Source organism: Typopeltis vanoorti, chromosome 9 (genome assembly GCF_054136105.1).
Source record: "Typopeltis vanoorti isolate ZY-2024b chromosome 9, IOZ_Tvanoo_1.0, whole genome shotgun sequence".
Taxonomy (NCBI): Eukaryota; Metazoa; Arthropoda; class Arachnida; order Uropygi; family Thelyphonidae; genus Typopeltis; species Typopeltis vanoorti.
In genome coordinates, this window is record NC_143557.1 from 114203299 (window position 1) to 114222043 (window position 18745).

Below are 18745 nucleotides of genomic sequence, written 5' to 3' on the forward strand. Positions count from 1 at the left end.
GTTTCTCAAACTTTTTTTGACTACGGAACACTTCACAAATCCTGAAATTTTCATGGAACACCTTGGTTATTTTTGAATGTATAAATTAATAATTAATGGATAATTTAGCTGATTTTTTATTATTAATCAATAATTAATAATTAATTAAACCATCTTTAAATTAATTTGTGCTGACAAATTCTAGAACTTCTCGTGGAACACCTATTCACCTTCTGCGGAACACTAGTGTTCCGGGGAACACCGGTTAAGAACCACACCTTTAGGGTCACTCGGTTTTTGGAGAGAGATACCCACTGCACTTTAAAAATACCTCAATAAAGGTTGAAACTGGTCTGGGTAGTGGTCCTTCTCATAATGCATAGCATTATACACCATGAAAGGATGTGTGCTTTGCATTATGGGATACTAAGGCAATTAATGAAGTTATTAGCCTCTGTATACAAGTAGCCTACTTATCAAGATACTTTTACATGAAAACTTTGCTTACACTTGGATAAAGAATTAAACAATTACACTTTCACATCTTGTAGTGATTTTTACATGTTTTAAAGAAGCCTACTCTTGCTGTCATCACACCAATGAAGATGAGAATAAACCTTTTGGAAGTTATACATATGGTGAACTGTCATCAATCACTTTGTTGCAATTCCTGAATTTGCTGTTGATGACCATGTTCTCAGTTCCCACAGGTTCATAATAGTGTCACAATGCCTGGCTGAAAAGTAGCAGAACAGATGCACTTTGTTCATTCCTTTCTTGCTTCATGTAGCAGTCTGTTCTCTTTGCATGTATTCACTCTGATAATACAGTGAAATACTCATCACCCAATATTAGTGGTTTAGCATTTTCAAAGGAGGGGGAGGACCCAAGTTTCTGGGAGGGGATAAAATCATGAGACCATGTAACACACCTTCTGTTGAAAATAACTTAGTCCTCTGCTTGCTTGACAGTCTTTTTTTCAGCCAAAAGCATCATAATTACCAACTATGCTACAGGGATGCTTTTAATTCCCACAATTAATATTTCAAAATACAGTATTTTAAATTGCCGACTACTATTAGAAGGTGCTTATGTATAATTCATGTCTGTTTAGCATTAGTACCAATACAGCACATTTTAATTCATTATTAATCATGAATTAAAATAAGTTATTGTTATAATTTATTTGTCTTATAGGATGATCTGCAGTTTCATTTTGTAACCCATGTTGATGAAGTTTTATCTGTTGCTTTTGAGGGAGGATTTCCTTTTACATCTAGAAAGGTTGACCAGGTGCCAAGTAAATTATGAACAACTAAAATTTAAAGAACAAATCTTGAAATTCTTCATAAAACTGTATAGTAGTGTATATCGCTGTTTAGTATGTGACAGATATTTTCTAGAGTCATTCCTGATCATTTATGTTCCTTAGTTGTAATGAAACAACTGTAATCACTATGAAGTAATCATATTGGATTTCATGAATTATAAAAATGCCATTGTGAATTTAGAGCATAGCATATCATATGTTAGCATATGATATTTACAGTATTGGTTACTGGCTGTGGAAAACAATTTTATCATCTTTTACCTGTGAGCAGATATCATTATTATAGACAGATAGTCTGAATTAAATAGAAAATATATATATATGTAAGAGGACACTGTGATCAGCATTTTATATGCTCCTGTAGTCATTATAATCATCAAGAATATATATACTGTATATATATATTTGTAATGCTGTGATATTAGGATACTTTGCTTTGCTTATGTTAAAATGTATTGACTAATCATTGTGAAAAATTACTTAAAAATGTATAGATCTTTATAAAATACATTCAGCTTTTAAGAAATTAGTAAAAAAGAAAAAAAAAACTTGCAGGTAATGAATGTTTCATATTTTATATAACAAATGATTCAACTGGTCAATTTCCATGTATAGATCTGCTGAATATGTGAATAATATTTGTTACTGTTTTGTATATCTGTATAATAATCCTGTAATAAGTATATATGTTATGTGCTGAGTTATTAAATTCTCTTGATATATATATATATATATATATATATATATATATATATATATATATATATATATATGAGATGTAACTGTTATTATCATTATTTCCTTTTGGATTGTATGATGGAAAATAAATTATTTAGTAGCATCTTATATTTTGAATTAGAGTTGCAATGATGTAACTATTTTTATTTAAGAAAAATGTTTTCAAGATAATAGAATGTAATATGCTACCATTGCTATTAATAGTATGTGAATATTCTTTCTTTTCTGTATGTATTATTATTTTATCACATTTCTATGTATATATGACTTAAGATTACTCATTAAAAACTGCTAATTATAGGTTAACTAGTTATGCTCATTTATCGTGTAAAATATATGTCGATTGCACTTGTAAAATATATTCTCTCTTTTTATTTATACTTTCTCTCTTAAATTTGATTTATTTCTTTGTCTACTAAAATTTCCCTTATGTTCTATTCATTTCTCATATACATGCACATTTAATACTTTACTCAACTTAACAATAATCTGCTTATCTTAGGCCCGGCAATTAATCCTTTCTAATCTTATGTATGTTCACTCTGTTAGTGTAAGACCCTTGGTTTTAGTCTGTCCACTATAACAGATTACCAACTCCCACACTGTGTAATTTAGAGAAATTTATTTGTTTTTCGACTGTGCCACTCTAAATTATATATACAGCATGAGAATTTAAGTTTTAACATATATAAGATCTGAATCTTAATTTACTTAATTCTTAAAAGCTAGCCGTGGCAAATCTTACTTTAATCAGGCAAGAGATTTATACAAACAAAACATGTTTATGTTAAGCTAAGTCATTTGTACAATGCATTTATACACATATCAAACAAAAGCTCTTTAAGGCCTATCACTTACTCAGCATGCAACATTTATATTTAGACATAACATATACTGTTATAAATGTTGGTACCTTATATTATTTATTATTGGCTTATGATGGCATTATTTAGGTAGGGGGCATTACTCTCTGGTAATTCTGTGGCCATCACTTAGATTGCTCACGTGTGCGAATTCGATAAACAAAGAAACTGCCCCTGGATAGAGCCAATTCCTTTATTGAAAATCTGGAGTTGTCTCCTCATTGAGTTCTGGAAAATTTGTTTGTTAATGCTGCAACATCCAGAACCCTTAGATCAGAAAAAAGCTTCTTGATCAAGGAGTGGAACTCTCAGAGTGACACACAGTTATACAATTTATATAATAACAGTTTCCAAGTTAGCTAAATCCCTTATTTTAAACTCTCATTGCAGTCGTGTTCTTCCCCAATTAATTAGTTCTGCTCAGGTTCTACTTAATGGGTGGTGCATTGGATTCATTCATCAGGCAATTTGTCAGGTAAAAGAAAAAGGGTTTATTCATCCAACTATCACAATACAAATTTACAAGACCTATCATATGATTAAAATAAATCTTTCTCCTAAGTTAACAGACTTAACTATACAATACATCAGTATTCCTAGTTGAATTCTACCACAAGACAATATTAATTCTGATTCAATTCATTGATTTTTAACAATCGGATCTACAATTTCTTTCAATGTTTAACTAATCAAACTTCAAGCATTACTAAACTATAACATACTATATACAAATTATCACTACACCATATCAGAATTCACTCTCAGGGATAAAACATTCTGGTATCAGACTAAGCCCTAAAGTCCTGTTTCATATCTTATATAGGTCCCACTAATATTTGCACATTAACACAAAGGACGCTAAAAGATTCGTACGTTACCAGGACCTTCAGACTTCGTTGGGTCTATCTCTCGATCCTTACAATTCTTTTCAGAGCTCATTCCTTCTTGCTCACAGTTGTCTTTTCCGATGGGCCAGCCTGGAACTCACAATCATGAATTATCCTCTCCGATGTAGATCTCTGCTTAAGTTGGCCCATGTGGTCTAGCATGACGGTCAGCTTGCATTGATTTTTTCCGCTTTACTGTCGAAATGCCTGCACTTGGCTCGCTACTTGGCTGCGTAACTGTGTCTAGACATCATTCTGTTGACCGCTCTCACGTATTCATCTCAGGGAATAACTCGAGCTGGGCCCCTCGAGTGACCTGCGGCAAAGTTGAGAGAGAAGCAACCAAATGAAGAGCGCTGAGAGTAAGAGCAAGCTAGCGGTGTCGAGCTTTTTATATCGTATCTTGAGCAGCGCTCCTACAGCGTCGTACCTTTCTGCTCGGCACTACACCTTTGCACGCGGTTCCAGTCCTTCTCCTCACGTCTCCCGGGAAACTCCTGCGCGCAACTTACTCCATTCATACATGACTGCCGTGGGGCATGTTACTAATCCGAATGTCTCGTTTGTGAACTTTGAACTCACTTTTACATACTAGCATAATTCTCAACAATTTTTCGTCCATTGTTAAATTTACAAGAACAGGTAATATTATCTTACAAAGAAGTCCAATATTAAAAGCATTTATTTAAAAAAATTTCAAGCAATTAACATCTTTACTTATTATACAAGTATTTCTCTCAGTGTCTTGATGCTTGTAAAATCCTGAATGGGATATTTCACAACAAAATTTCTTCATTCAAGATTTAACAATACAATACTTAACCAACTGGTTTACAACACTTTGCTATCTTGAGCTGCCTCTTATGTTATACTTAGGTAAACATCCTATTTAGGCATACATAAGTTAACATTTAGCTTCTCTCTCGATTCCTGTAACTTAATAATTAACTAATCACAATTTTTACCTCAGCTAGTATACATACAATCTCAAGTACAACTACTGTAACATTAACAGATCAGAGCCTACTCACATTTTCGTTTCACACATAGTCCTAACAACTTGGACGACACTTCCGTAAGTTCTGCTAGACTTTGCCTTTCTTCCTGGGTGCTGGCTATAATTTGGACGGCCCTTGGCAGTCTTCCGGGACAATGTAGATTGAATCTCCATTGGTAAACTCAAACGACTGTTGACGCCTTGAATTCCACTCATTCAGTAGCTACTTGAAATACATCGGACAGTAACGGCCTCACTTGGATCCCCCCCCCCACACACACACACCTGAGGTCATGCCTCGACATTAACAAACTTGAGAGAGAGAGTGAGCATAGAGCCCTTTTGTAGCTGTTATTCTTTGTTCTTTAGCTGTAACTTCACAGATCTTCTGCGTATATGATGACATCACTTGGGCTACCTTCGGTTTTGGCAGCAAATTTCCACATACACATATGTATGACCTTTCAAACTTTTGTTCATACTGGGTCAAACATAATTCAAGCTAATCCCTTATTTTCCGTTACACATACACTTACAATATACTTTTTTTTTTCTTCAGCTTAATAGAATTATTATGTATATAACTATATATTCTAATATATAGAATATATTAGAAATAGTTTTAAAACATTACAATTTTTGATTTTTACATGATTTAGAACCTATGTAAAAGCGATCGTGGGAATTTGTGTAACAGTTTCCCGTCAGAGATTTTACAATCATACATCTTTTTGCTAGTCTTTCCTCTCTTATTCTGTTTAAGGATAGGAGAAAAAGACTTAGGTTAGTTCTGCTTGCACATTCTTGAGTTTTAACAATGTCAAGTTCCTTACTGTCTTCATTTTCGTATGATTCTATCATTGACTAGCTATTGCTGCCTTAATTTTTCTCAGAACTCTCATATCTGTGGTCTCTAGTGATCAGTGATCAACTGTTTTATTTCTAACCCACTCAGATTATAAGTTACAACTGGTTTGAACACTGTCTTATATACTGCTAGTTTAGTGTTTTAGCTAATTTCTCTTTTATTACATAAATGAAAGCTGTTAACAAAACATTATCACTTGCCCTAAGGAACAGTAACAACAAAGAAATTCAATAAATTGTTATATTGGGGGGGGAGACATTTACGCTGCTAGTTTTTTGGAGTTTTTTTTTGTGCTAATTTCATTCTTCCTCTATGTACATTTATTCAGCTAGCTTCCTGCCATATCAGCTTTGCTTATTTCTGTTATCTATTTAAAAAAAAATAATTTCCCCATCTTCACTAAAAATTGTGCCTAAATAGTTGAAATGTTATATTTTCACTCCATTAGAGAATATATTATACTCAACAAGAAATCATATTGTCTTCATTCTTATGTTATCCTAGTTTAGTATATATGCAAACAAAAGTTTGCACGTAAAATATCTCCACCACTAAAGCTATTGTATATACGAGAGATGATCTGAAAAGTTCTAATATATTTTTGTTCTAAACACCTAGAACAAAAATGATATTAAAGCTACTCTTATTATATATCCTAAAAGAAAAAAGAACAAAATATGAAAAAGAAACGCATGAGGATTAAAGGGTTTTAAGATATGTTCTTTCTTGTGGCAGTCGCTTTAATGTCAATTTTGTTCTAGGTGTTCATCAGAACTTTTCAGCCCCTCCCCATATATAAATATGAGAGCGAGCAGCTGACTTCACATCAAGTTTCTCTTTTTATCCAACACAGTACAACCTCTTCTCAGGAATGTATTCTGGTGAGAGACACTACATATATGTTTTTAATCTTTCCTGAGCTTGAGGTGGGATCTTGCTCCCACTGATGAAAGCTATTTCAATGGCAGAAGTCATTTCTTACAAGTGGCTTCTGTACATGATGTTTTTAATGTAGATCCTACCCATGAAAGATTGTAAATTTATAACACATTAGTACCAACTGAAAAGTTAAAGGGAAGGCCTATATCCAGCAGTAGGTGAAAAGAGGTGCTAAAGAAGAATTAGCATATCACGTGCAAGCTAAGTTATAGATAATCTAGAAATCCTGATCTGGAAAATCAAACATGGAACTTTCTTTCAGGTTTCCAATAAGCAGAGTGATGGTCTTTCACCCAAGAAACAAAAGTCATCTCCCATCTTGGCAAACATCCATGCTGATAGCAGGATATGAACCAAGAGCCTGTTGTTTGAAGAGCAGGGAAGTCATCTACTATTTCAACATTTTATATACATACATACATTGCTTGAAAAGAAGTCAACAGACATCATAGTGTGGGGAACAAACAACCATGATACCCACCTTAATAAGATGTAGGACCTCCTTTCGTTGTGATGGCTGCATCAATCCTATGGTGCATACTTTCCACAAGCATATGATAACAATCAATGGGAATTTTTGGACCATCCTGTAGGCATGTAATGAGGTCGTGGACTGTTGTGGGGCAGGTGTCCCTTGGTCTCACCTGACGCTCCAGTTCATTCCACAGATATTCAGTAGGATTGAGATCAGGATTCTGTGGAGGTCAGTCAAGGGGGGTGATGTTTGTGTCCACAAACCAAGCAGTTAAAGCAGCAGCCTTATGACGGTGTATTGTCCATAATGTTCAGATATTCTCATAGTTCAGTATTTGTGGCAGCACCACAAACAGAGCTCCAAGGTCAACCCAGGATCACACTGTCACCTTCAAATTTCATTGTTGTGGTTATGCACTCTGATAAGATGTTCACCCAGCATCTGCCACACTCATCCATATGCTCGGTAGAAGGTGTAGTGCGATTTGTCACTCCATAACACAATTTCTGCATCCACCTTACATGCTGGGACTTGCATATTGCAGTCCTATCAGAGAAACCCATCTTGTGAGCCTCAGTTTTGAATATTTTTGTGCAGATTTGTGTTCCAGCCAATGTCCAGAGCTCTACATTCAACATGTCGGCCAACGAATGGTGGTTTTTACATATTATCCTACATAGCACTGTATGATCATGTTCAATGAGTGTGGTGGGTCGTCTACTGCAGGTAGCACATGCATTTGACTCTCTGCGCTTCCATCTCAGTATGGTATCACTGATTGTTGATCTGGGATGGCCAATTTATCAACAATTTGCCAAACAGATAGGCCTGCAACATGACATCCTATCACAATGCCTCTTTCAAGCTCGTTCATTTCCCTTCTCGCAGCCATTTCATCCAGACACAGTTGCACTAATTTGGGACGTATTCCTCCAATATATATATATATAGTGGCTATAAACACAACTCGTTACATGGCAGCATGATGCATCTTGCCCGTGGGGATGTTCATTGACTTCTTTCCAAGCAGTGTATGTATATTGATTACATACATATTCAGTCCCTCTTTTTTAATACACATGCACACACATATTCCCTCAATTCATTTGCCATATCATACATTTCTATTCAATGTATGCACATGAAGATGGAGTATATTGCAATATGGGTGGAGAAGTTGGGACTGAGCGAATATATGTGGTGACTGGTGATAAAGATTGGGCAGGTGTGGTGGAGAAATCACAACCAACAAGTGGCTTGGATAAGACTGGTTAGACCTAAAAAATGAATTACTGAATGTTACTAAATTACAGAAGAAATTACTAAAAATTTGCCGGCCTAGTTGGCCGAGTGGTTATTGTATTCCCTCTCCAGCCAAAAAGACTGTGGGCTCGAATCCTGCCATGGGCATGGATGTTTGCGATTGTCTGTGAAAATACTAGTGGTGGGCAGTAGATGGCATTGGTGTAGATGATGATGGTAGTTGCAGTTTGTTGTAGTTGGTGGAGACGGAGAGTTGTGGAGTAGGTGACCTCCCTCGATGAGTCTTTGGACTCCCTGGAGGTGTCAAGTAATAATAATAAATATGAATTAATGAATTATTTGTGTTTGTTTACAAATGCCAGAAGTATCAGAAATAAGGGCAATGAAATGGTTTCACTGATCGAGTTTATTTGCCCCAAAATCATTGGAATAAGTGAAACATGGTTGAATGAAGACGATATTCTAACAGGAATAGAAATGGAAGGACACAGTATCTTTAGCAAGGATAGAAAGGACAGGAAGGGTGGGGGAGTGTTGCTGATGATAGCAGGGGAATTATGTCCACATAAGGTAAACATGAAAGAGGGAAATAGTGGCAATCATTATGAGGCAGTGTGGTGTAATGTGGAGGTTGAGAGGAAGGCATATTTAGTTGGATTGCTATAGGCCTGGGAATGTGGAGAGTGGTGATGAAGAAATATATAAACAACTTAGATTAATGAACAAAGGAAGGATAATTATTATGGGTGATTTTAATTATGGCAGTATAGATTGGAATAAAGAGATAGCATTTGGGAATAAGAAAATTGAATTTCTCGAGTTCTTGAGAGAACTATCTCAGGCAGCACATAAAGGAGGGAATGTGAGAATCGAGAGTTTTAGATCTGATCATTTCATCAGAGGATGTAATTATGAGTGGGGGATTTCACACTTTCCTCCAGTTAGTGAGAATATGATCACCTGAGTTGTGTCTAGCTATATGCAGACTTTTGTGAGGAAAGGATATATGTGGAATTATAAAGATGGTGATTATGACAAGCTTAGGAGACAGCTCAGAGCAATAGCATGGAATGAGGAGTTGAATGAGGAGTAAGAAAATAAATGCAGCTTAGGAACTGACAAGGAAATACATAACAGCATCAATGTATAAATGTATTCCAAAGGCCAAAAGGCTGAATAATGTAGGTGTAAAATGTATGAATGAGGAACTTAAACATGAAATCTGTAAGAAGGTACCTTGGAAGCAGTTTTTTGATTATGCCATCCAGTCGTTTTCGACTCCTGGTGATCTTATGAACAGAGGCTTTTCATTCCACTTGGCCTCTTGTCCTTTCTTTCAGTAATTGTAAGTTCGAGTCAGTAAGTTCTTTTATGTTGTCCATTCAACTCTTTTGTGGTCTTCCTCTTCTCATTCTCTCAATTTTCCCCAACAGAACTACTGCCTTTTCCAATGATTCATCAGCTCACATAATATGTCCAAAGTACATCAACTTCTGTTTAGCAATCATTGCCTCCAAGGAGCATTCTGTCTTTATATTCTCTAAAACCTTCTTATTGGTCATTCTTCAGTCCATGAGATTCTTAATAGTCTCCTCCACACCCATAATTCAAATGAATCGATTTTCTTTCTATCTTCTTAATAATCCAGCTTTCATATCCATACATCACTACTGGAAATACCATTGCTTTGACAATTCTAACTTTCGTTAGAATTGTCAAAGCAATAACTATCCTTCTTTTAATTTCATCTTCACATTTATCAATTCTGATTCTGGAACCCAGTAAATCATAACTTTCAACAATTTCTATTTTATCTCTCTGTATTATAAATTTATTTAAATTGCAAGAAGTCATCTCTTGTTTTGCTGATGTTTAAATTAAGCCCAGCTTTGTTACTTTCTGTCTTAACCAATAGAATCAATCACTCCAGATCTTCCTTAGTTTCTGCTATGAGGGTTGTATCACTAGCATATCTTAAATTATTTATTTTTCTGCCACCAAGCTTAATTCCAGCTGGACTTTGTTTAAATCAGTCATTCTCATAACATATTCACTGTAAATATTAAAAAAAGGTAGGGTGACAGTATACAACCCTGATGCACTCCTTTTTCCACTTGAATACTGTTTCTCCAAAGATTGTTTTTACTGAAGCTTCTTGGTTGTCATACAGCTCTCTTATCAAGAGAATTAAATGTTCAGGTATTCCCTCTGATCTGATTACAATCCATAGTCTATGATCCACACAAAATCAACAGTCAAAAGCTTTCTTATAATCAATAAAACAGATGAATACTTCTTTCTGAAATTTTCTTGTTCTTTCCATAATCCACCTCATGTTTGCTATTTGGTCTCTAGTTCCTCTACCTCTCTTAAAGCCTGCCTGTTCTTGTAGTATTTCTCTATTCACATCTGGCTCCAACCTTTGTTGGATCACTTTCAGCATAACTTTACTTGCATGTGAAATTAAAACGATGGTTCTATATTCTCACAATCTCTGGCATTGATTTTTTGGGGGATTGGGATGAATACTGATGTTTTCCAATCTCTAGGCCAGTATATTTTCTTCCAAACCTGTTGACAAATTTCAGTCAATATATTCACTACTTCATCCCCAGCTACTCTCATTAATTCCACTGACACACATCAACTCCAGGAGCTTTTTCTCTTGGCAGCTGTTCCATTGCTAGTATCACTTCACTTTTCATTATCATGGGTTCCTCAACAAATTCTCCTTCAATATTATTATCTTTTTTGTACAAATCCTCTACATATGCTTTCCATCTTTTTTTTTTTCACTGCTTCTTCCATCAGACATATACCTGAATTACTTTTTACAACTCTTAATCTACAGATAAACCTCTCTGTAACAATTTATTTTCCTAAACAGATCTCTTGTTCTAACCATAATACTGCTTTCTTCAATTTCCTTGCACCTTTTTGTTTAGATGTTTTTCCTTATCTTTCCTAGCCTGTCTTTGGAAATCTGCACTCAGTTGTCTAACTCTTTCTTTGTTTCTCTGAAGTTTCATTTTTCTTCTTTCCTCTATTATTTGAATAGCTTCTTCTGACAACCATTGACAATCTTTCTTTCTTGTTGCTTTATTAAGAGTCTTCTTTGCTGCTTCTATGATTGTACATTTTGTCTCTTCCCACAGTTCTTCTAATTCTCTTTCCGTCTTCTCCAAACTTTTTAATTTCTTTCAGACTTCTACTTTAAATGCTTCATTTATAGAATCTAAATCAAATCTGATACTGTCCTTTTCTTCTTAACCCTTAATTTCAATTTAACTTCAGCTATCAACATTCATGATCTGTCCCACAGTCTGCACCAGGTAGTTTTTGCTGCTTGGATAGCACTCTTCCACTGGCAACAAACAACCAAATGGAGAATACAGAAATCTATCTGATTTCTGTATTCTCCATTAGGTAAAGTCCATGTGTACAATCTTCTTTTATGTTGTTGGAAGGAACAAGAAAGAAGAATAGGGACCAGTCTACAGTTAATATAACATATGCATGAAATAAGGCATGGTCCAGCATCAGGTACCTTGAGTTCACCACTCCCATACTCACTAAAGTGAGCTCTTGAGGAATTGGATGCAGTACAAGATGAATAACGGTAATAATCAGTTACATGAAGAGTATAAGGAACAAGCCAGGAGAGTGACTCAGTAAGGAAAACAAAAGTGCAGTATGAACAAAAATTGGCAAATCAGATGAAGAAAAAACCCCAGGGTTTTTTTTTAGATATTTGGCAAGTAAAAGGAAGAATGATCGTGGTAAGATGATCTTAATGGTGGAATGGTAACTACTGCAGAAGACATTAAGATCAGTTTATAAGGTTGCTTCATTCTAATTAGGGTGGAATCATGAGAAACTTAAGTGTAGAGGACATATGAGAGGATGGCTTAATTGTAAGTGAGCAGGAGGTATTTGAGGAAATAACCTTAATGTCAGTAAGGCGATAGGATTTAATGACATATCACATCTTAAGGGAATGTTCCGGGGAATTGGCATGCTTGTTTAATAAGGGTCTAACAATAGCACAGGTTCTAAGGGAGTGAAGTAAAATTGTTCCACTGCATAAAGATGGTGATAAGGCTGTAGCTTCAAATTATAGGCCAATCTGTTTATCTGGAGTTGTGAAGGTACTGGAGAGACTGATGAGAAGTAGGATACCAAAATGGATTGTTTGATAACAGCAGTATTCTTGTGGTTATCAGTATGGGTTTGTTAATGGGAGATCATGTTTTACTAACTTATGAACTATAATAAGGTGACAAATACCTTGGACAAGGGGAGATGCATATACAGTGGTGTACTTGGATTTTGCAAAAGCTTTTGCCACACAACAAATTGTTAAATAAATTGAAACAGATGGGATTGGATAACAGACTTCTGAGATGGATCAGTGACTGGCTGTCAGATAGGTATCAGAAAGTATATGAGGGTGCAGTATCTCAAAAAAGGAAGGTCACTAGTGGTGTACCACTAGTGATCTTCCTCTATTGACCACTAGTAGTCAAGTTTGGGACCATTGTTGTTGAATTTGTATGAGGGTGGTCTGAAAAGTACTCAGCCTCGACCATAGATGGCAACACTATTGACGAGATTTTTTTTCTAATTTGGTATACATGTGAAATTGCAAGTCATTCTCTCAAGTAGTTTGTTTTATACAGCTGTCTGAAACAAAAGTGTTGTCTATATCCCTTGAAAATGGATAAAATTGAGTATCGTGCAGTTATAAAATTCTTTGTAAAAGAAGGTATAACACTAAAAGAAATTCATTCGAAGTTCATAAAAGTTTATGGGTACTCTTCTTTGTTTTCGACAATTAAGAAATCGGCTGCTGAGTTTAAACGTGGCCATACCAGCCTTGAAGATGATCCACGTGAAGGACATCCACAAAGTGTAACAAAAACCAGAAATCATCGATCAAGTGGTATTGGATATGGTGTTGGATGACGGCGAGTCAAAGTGCATGAAATTGCTGAGACTATAGGCATTTCAAAAGAATGTGTAGGATATATTTTGCATGAAGAATTGCAAATGAAAAAGCTTTGCGCAAGATGGGTTCTGCACTTGCTCACAGCAGATCAAAAACACACTTGCATGAAAATCTCTGAACAGTGTTTGGAGCATTTTAACAAGAATAAAACTGAGTTTGTGTGTCGATTTATTACTATGGATGAGACTTGAATTCACCATTACACACCAGAATCCACAGCAGTGGACAGAAGCCGGTTGTTCAACGCCAAAGAAAACAAAGTCGGTTCCATCAGCAAGAAAGCTCATGGCAAAAAATTCCTATTTCTCTGCACCAAAATAAACTATTTGGTAACAAAGGGGGAGGGGGAGCTCAGAAAAAACCTTCCACTAGATCAAATTATAAATGGTATTATATTTGCCAATCAAACACCATGAAAGGGTCACAAGGGGCATAGGTACCTAAAAAATCACTTGCCAGATGTATGCAGTATTCTCAGGGGTCTTCCTCCTTAGTACCTGATCTCAGGTTTGGTGATCAAATGAGAAACAAAACTGGTATTTTTAAAAGCAATCTGACCTGCTTTTTTATGCAAACCTGAGACCTAGTACGCTGTCTAAGATTTGCTTTAACTTCAGTTGATCGAATGAGAAACAAAACTGGTACTTTTTAAAGTAATAAATGTTGTAAATGAAGTGTACAACACTTACAAATATATAAACCAGGCTTGTTACTTTTCAAAGAACCCCAACAGTTACTATCCAAAACTACATTACACTTTATCCATCCTTCTGCCACAAAGGCAATATATGTACATTTGTCAGATTTGACATTCCCTGATTCCCTGTCAGAATGCCAAACCTAAACTCTCATTCTGGTGCAAAATTTCTTTAAGGTATTTTGTCGTGTTAATTTACTGTTTCAATTAATCTCCAAATTCTGACCACCACTCTCATTTCTTTGATTATTTATATGTACAGATTCATTTTCTGCAGTAATTACCCAAATAGCGGCATCATCTTTGGGGACCTCAGTGTTCACAATTCAAACTGGCTTTCCCTTCTCTAACTTTGATCAGGATGAAAGTTATCATTTAGAATTGCAGTGAAGGTTATAAGGCAAATGTATTATATCTTTTAATTGCATGTATCTGTCTATGGGATGAAAAACCTGAGTTTCTTGGAAAAGAAACACTGCAACCTTCACATGAGATCATCTAACTCCATTTGAAATGCCCTTATAAGGGTTCTTTGTTCTTGATGGATTTGGAGCGAGCAAGGCCAAGCTGGAAAGATGCCAAAATATATGTTGTTAGTAATCTAACAATGTAATCCAGGCATCAGGTAATCCACACCATTCTCCCAACACCCTGGACTTCTTTTCAACCAGTTCCTCTACACAATATCCCAAATATCACCTCTCCTCCAAGTAATTCAGGCCATAATCTTATTCATTCTCTTCTTGTTAGCCCTCTAATGGCATCCTTTTGCCTCTACAAATATTCTCAAACCATTAACATTTTGATGAATCTCTGATTAAATGAGAACTACAAAAAAGCACTTTTTATAGTTCCATTCAAAAGCATGTTCACTTGCTAACATGACTGCTCATTTCTGTGAATATATGTTTTATATTTGATTGCATTATTCAATTATTTATTTTACTTTTATTTTGATTAATAACATGTATGCATGGATGATCAATGCAGATTATATATTAAAATTCAGATTATTCAAAGCAAGGAAAAATACCAACAGCAAGTAAACATGAACAGATATCAAACAGAATATATTAAATGATTTTTTGTGACAAAAATGCTAAAAGCAGTGATAAGGTTTTGATTTTGTTTTACCTAGTGTTACAGAGAGCCTCTGTAGCTCAGTTAATATTAATAATGTCCTTCGGTTTGAAAGATTGATGAGAAGTAGGATACCAATATAGTAGAATTGCTAATTTGGTATCCTATGCCAAAGAAGTAGGATTGCTATGCTAAGTAATCATAGACAGACTGATTGCTTAGTCTGTATGCTAAGTATGCATATTCTATGGTCGATTTGTCTTGCACAGCAGAATTAACTGCCCATCATAATTAGATTCTATAAAGCCAAGTAACTTGCCTATAACAGGGCCATTGATGCTTAAACATAAGAGAAAGATGTTTTAGGTGTATTTTGCAAGTTCTGTTTAGAATTTGCTTTTATTGTGTATACACTTACCATCATATTTAGTCTGTTCAGCAGGTTTCTGGATTATCTAACCACCCATAGCACACTTACAGTGCCAATCTATGACAGGTTTACAACTTTGGATGGAATTACATTAAAAAAAAAGTTATTGACTGAACAGATGTTGCAAAAATTTAGAAGCTGTTAAGTCAAACTGTTTTTAATCAGAATTAATCAATATGGTATGAATAGTATGCTGTGATATTGTCCTGCAGAAATCCCATAGTACATTTAGTTGTTGATCTGGCACATATTAGGTGGTTGGGAACCCTGTTTTCTATCCATTCACTGATTGGACATCATCAGATGCCATATGGTCACTCATTTCCTTGGTGATGTTCCACACCAGGTGCTTCTGTCTTATGCTTTTCTGGGGCTTCAACTCTCTGAAGACTAATCATTCCACACACACTATTCATCCATCTCACTGAAGGTCTACCCTTCCTCTTTTTCTAGGAACTTTACCTTCTATTACTGCTTTGAGAAGTCCTCCTTCCATCCTTTCAATATGTCCAAAGTATTTCAGCTTTCTTCTGTCAGTATCTTTAAGGAGTCTTAAATTTCTGTTGATCTTTTCTAACACCCATCCATTTGAAAGCCTTTCAGTATCTCGAATAGCAACTATCCTTTTCCTATCAGACTTTTTTAGGTTCCAAGTCTCACATCTGTAACTCGCTATTGTAAAAATGGCTGCATCCACAAAAAATTTTGTCTTTGTGGAGATAGATCTATCCTTCAAGATTTTAGTCAAGTCTCTGACTTGTTTTAGCCATTTCTAATCTTCTGAACAGCAGTTCTTCACGTTAATAACAGAGTCCAGGTATTCAAACTTGCTGACTTCCTCAATTCTATCTCCATTAAGGTACACGTTTCTCAGGAGCTTCCCTGTCCATAATCTTTGTCTTTCTAGAATTGAGTTCAAGTCCTTTGTTCTTACTGATCTGATTAATTTTGTTAAGGATCCATTCTAGTTCTTCCTTGTGATTTCAAAGGAATACTGTATCATCAGCGTTCCTTAGATTACTGATCAATCTACCACCTATCCTAATTAAGCTCATCCAATACTTCACGCACGTCCTCAACATAGATACTAAACAAGTGAAGGGGAGAGTAGGCATCCTTGCCTAACTCTCTTGATGACCTGAAGTCAATCAGTTAATCCAACACTTGTTCTTAACGTGGCTTCTTGCTCACTGTACAATCTACCTATCAACCTGATAATGTATTGAGGAAAACCCATTCATTTCATTACATCCCACAATTTCATGTGCTGAACACAGTTTGGAGTATTCTATGAAACAATACCATATTCATTCTAAATTCTTTATACTTTTCGATGATCTGTCTAAGGCAAAGGACCTAATCTCTGGTACCTCTTCCTTTCCTAAAACCTGCTTGTTCATCAGGCATTTTTGCCTCAACTTTGGTCTCAGTTCTATTTTAATCAATTTAGGAAACATTCTTATCCCACTGTCCCCTGTGGCCTTAATTAACTCTGCTGGGATTAAATCCACACCCAATCTTATTGTTGTTAAGCTGTTTAATTGATCCTTCAACCTCATGCTAAAGTACAGAAGGTTCCAAATTGAAATTATCTTGGTGAGAGGACTCAGATACAGTTCCTCACAGTACTCTTTCCATCTGTTTTTGATTCCCAATTCTTCTGTTAGTACTGCTCCATTCCTGTTTTTTGATGACATTCAATTAGTGCTTAAACTTATGCTTTAGGTCACAAACTAAATGAAACATCCTTTTATAATTGTGCCTCTTCATCTGGAAAAATTTTCCTTGTCCTGTCTGATGGCTTTTCTGACTTCTCTATGTAATCTAAGTACTTGTGCCTCCTTTTGATCAAATCCCATGTTGAATCTGATATTCACTGGTCTCTGGGTATTCTAATTGGGCCTAGATACTTCTTAGCTGTATTCTCTATTATAACCTTGACCCCCCCCCCCAGCATTTCAGGTGAGTTCTCCTCACTAGTCTCAAAAAGCTCATCCAACCATGTTGATTTTTCTTCTGTGAACCCATTAGGGATTCACATCACTGATGGTCAGTACTACAGTCTGCTCATGGACAAGTATGTACATCAAGGATGCTTGTCATCCACCACTGGAGAGCCAGGATGTAATCAATCTGGTGCCTGGACCTATCAATATTAGATGTCCGTCATGGACAGAATAAGCAGATATTGGTAATGACTAATCTGTTAACATGGGCAAATTCCAATAATCTTTCACCACTGATGTTACATTCACCCAGGCCAAACATACCACACTCTCATACTCTTTCTCACTTTTGCATTCAAGTCCCATAAGATGAAAAGTACATTCTTTGTTGGCAGGCAGTCCAACAAAATCTGTAGGTTTTCATAGAACTCCTCACTCTCTTCATTAGGCCTATCTATGTGGAGCGCATAAACTATGAAAATTGACATATTGGTAGGATGAGCTTTAAATCCAATACAAAGTATCCTGTCATTAACGGGGTTATAACCAAGAAGAGCGCTTGCCTGAATTTTCTTTAAGCAAGAGCTTTATTTCTATATTCCCTGTTTTAGAGGTGTTTTTTTTTTTCTAGGCCTGAAATAAGTACACCTGTTTTCAAGTACCTAAACAGAAATAGATGGAATGAAAGATGAGAAGTGCTTAGGTGCTTTCCAGATTTGCTGAGTCAGCAATTTAAATGAATGTAAGCTAGCTCTTTGTTATTGTATGTTTAGCAGAAATGGAAGACATGATGGATGCACCAATGAAAATATCTATAGAAAAGAAAGTGTAAACTGACAATCTGTGAGACAACAGCTGGAGAGAAAGGGAGAGTTATCAATTAGCTGAAATGTCTTCTTTCAAAGAGTGCCAAGAATTTTTTGAAAGGTTTTAGGTACACCCTCCAAATATGAGAGCAGTATTCAAAAGTTGAGAAAATTTTGTGGCTTTGCACAGAGTTAGTATCAGGACAGATGAAAAGTAATGTCTTGTGAGAAAAAAAAAAACGTTCTTTGGAAGCTGAAGATGTTATAGAAATTATATGTTTGTGGCAGGAAAGGTTAGCGATGTGTCAATAATTAAGATCATTTTTTTTTCTATGTTACTGACTCATTTGAATTACCATATTGAAGGATATGTGCACCTCAACTAGCTATAAGTCTAGAAATACTGCTGCAACACATTAATGCAATGTCCTGCATGAAA

The 18745-nt window shown here is 35.6% G+C and overlaps 1 protein-coding gene across 3 annotated transcripts in view; it reads left to right on the forward strand.

Moving 5' to 3' along the window:
- The window catches only part of LOC150103434 (lon protease homolog 2, peroxisomal-like), a 641828-nt gene extending 639827 nt beyond the window's left edge, over nt 1–2001 (forward strand). For all 3 annotated transcript variants that reach the window (XM_090397545.1, XM_090397547.1, XM_090397544.1), the window contains exon 19: nt 1177–2001. In XM_090397545.1, the coding sequence (XP_090253671.1) occupies nt 1177–1290 (114 nt within the window). In that variant the 3' untranslated portion in view covers nt 1291–2001. The remainder of the gene's footprint in view (nt 1–1176) is intronic.
- Nucleotides 2002–18745: the final 16744 nt, after the last annotated feature.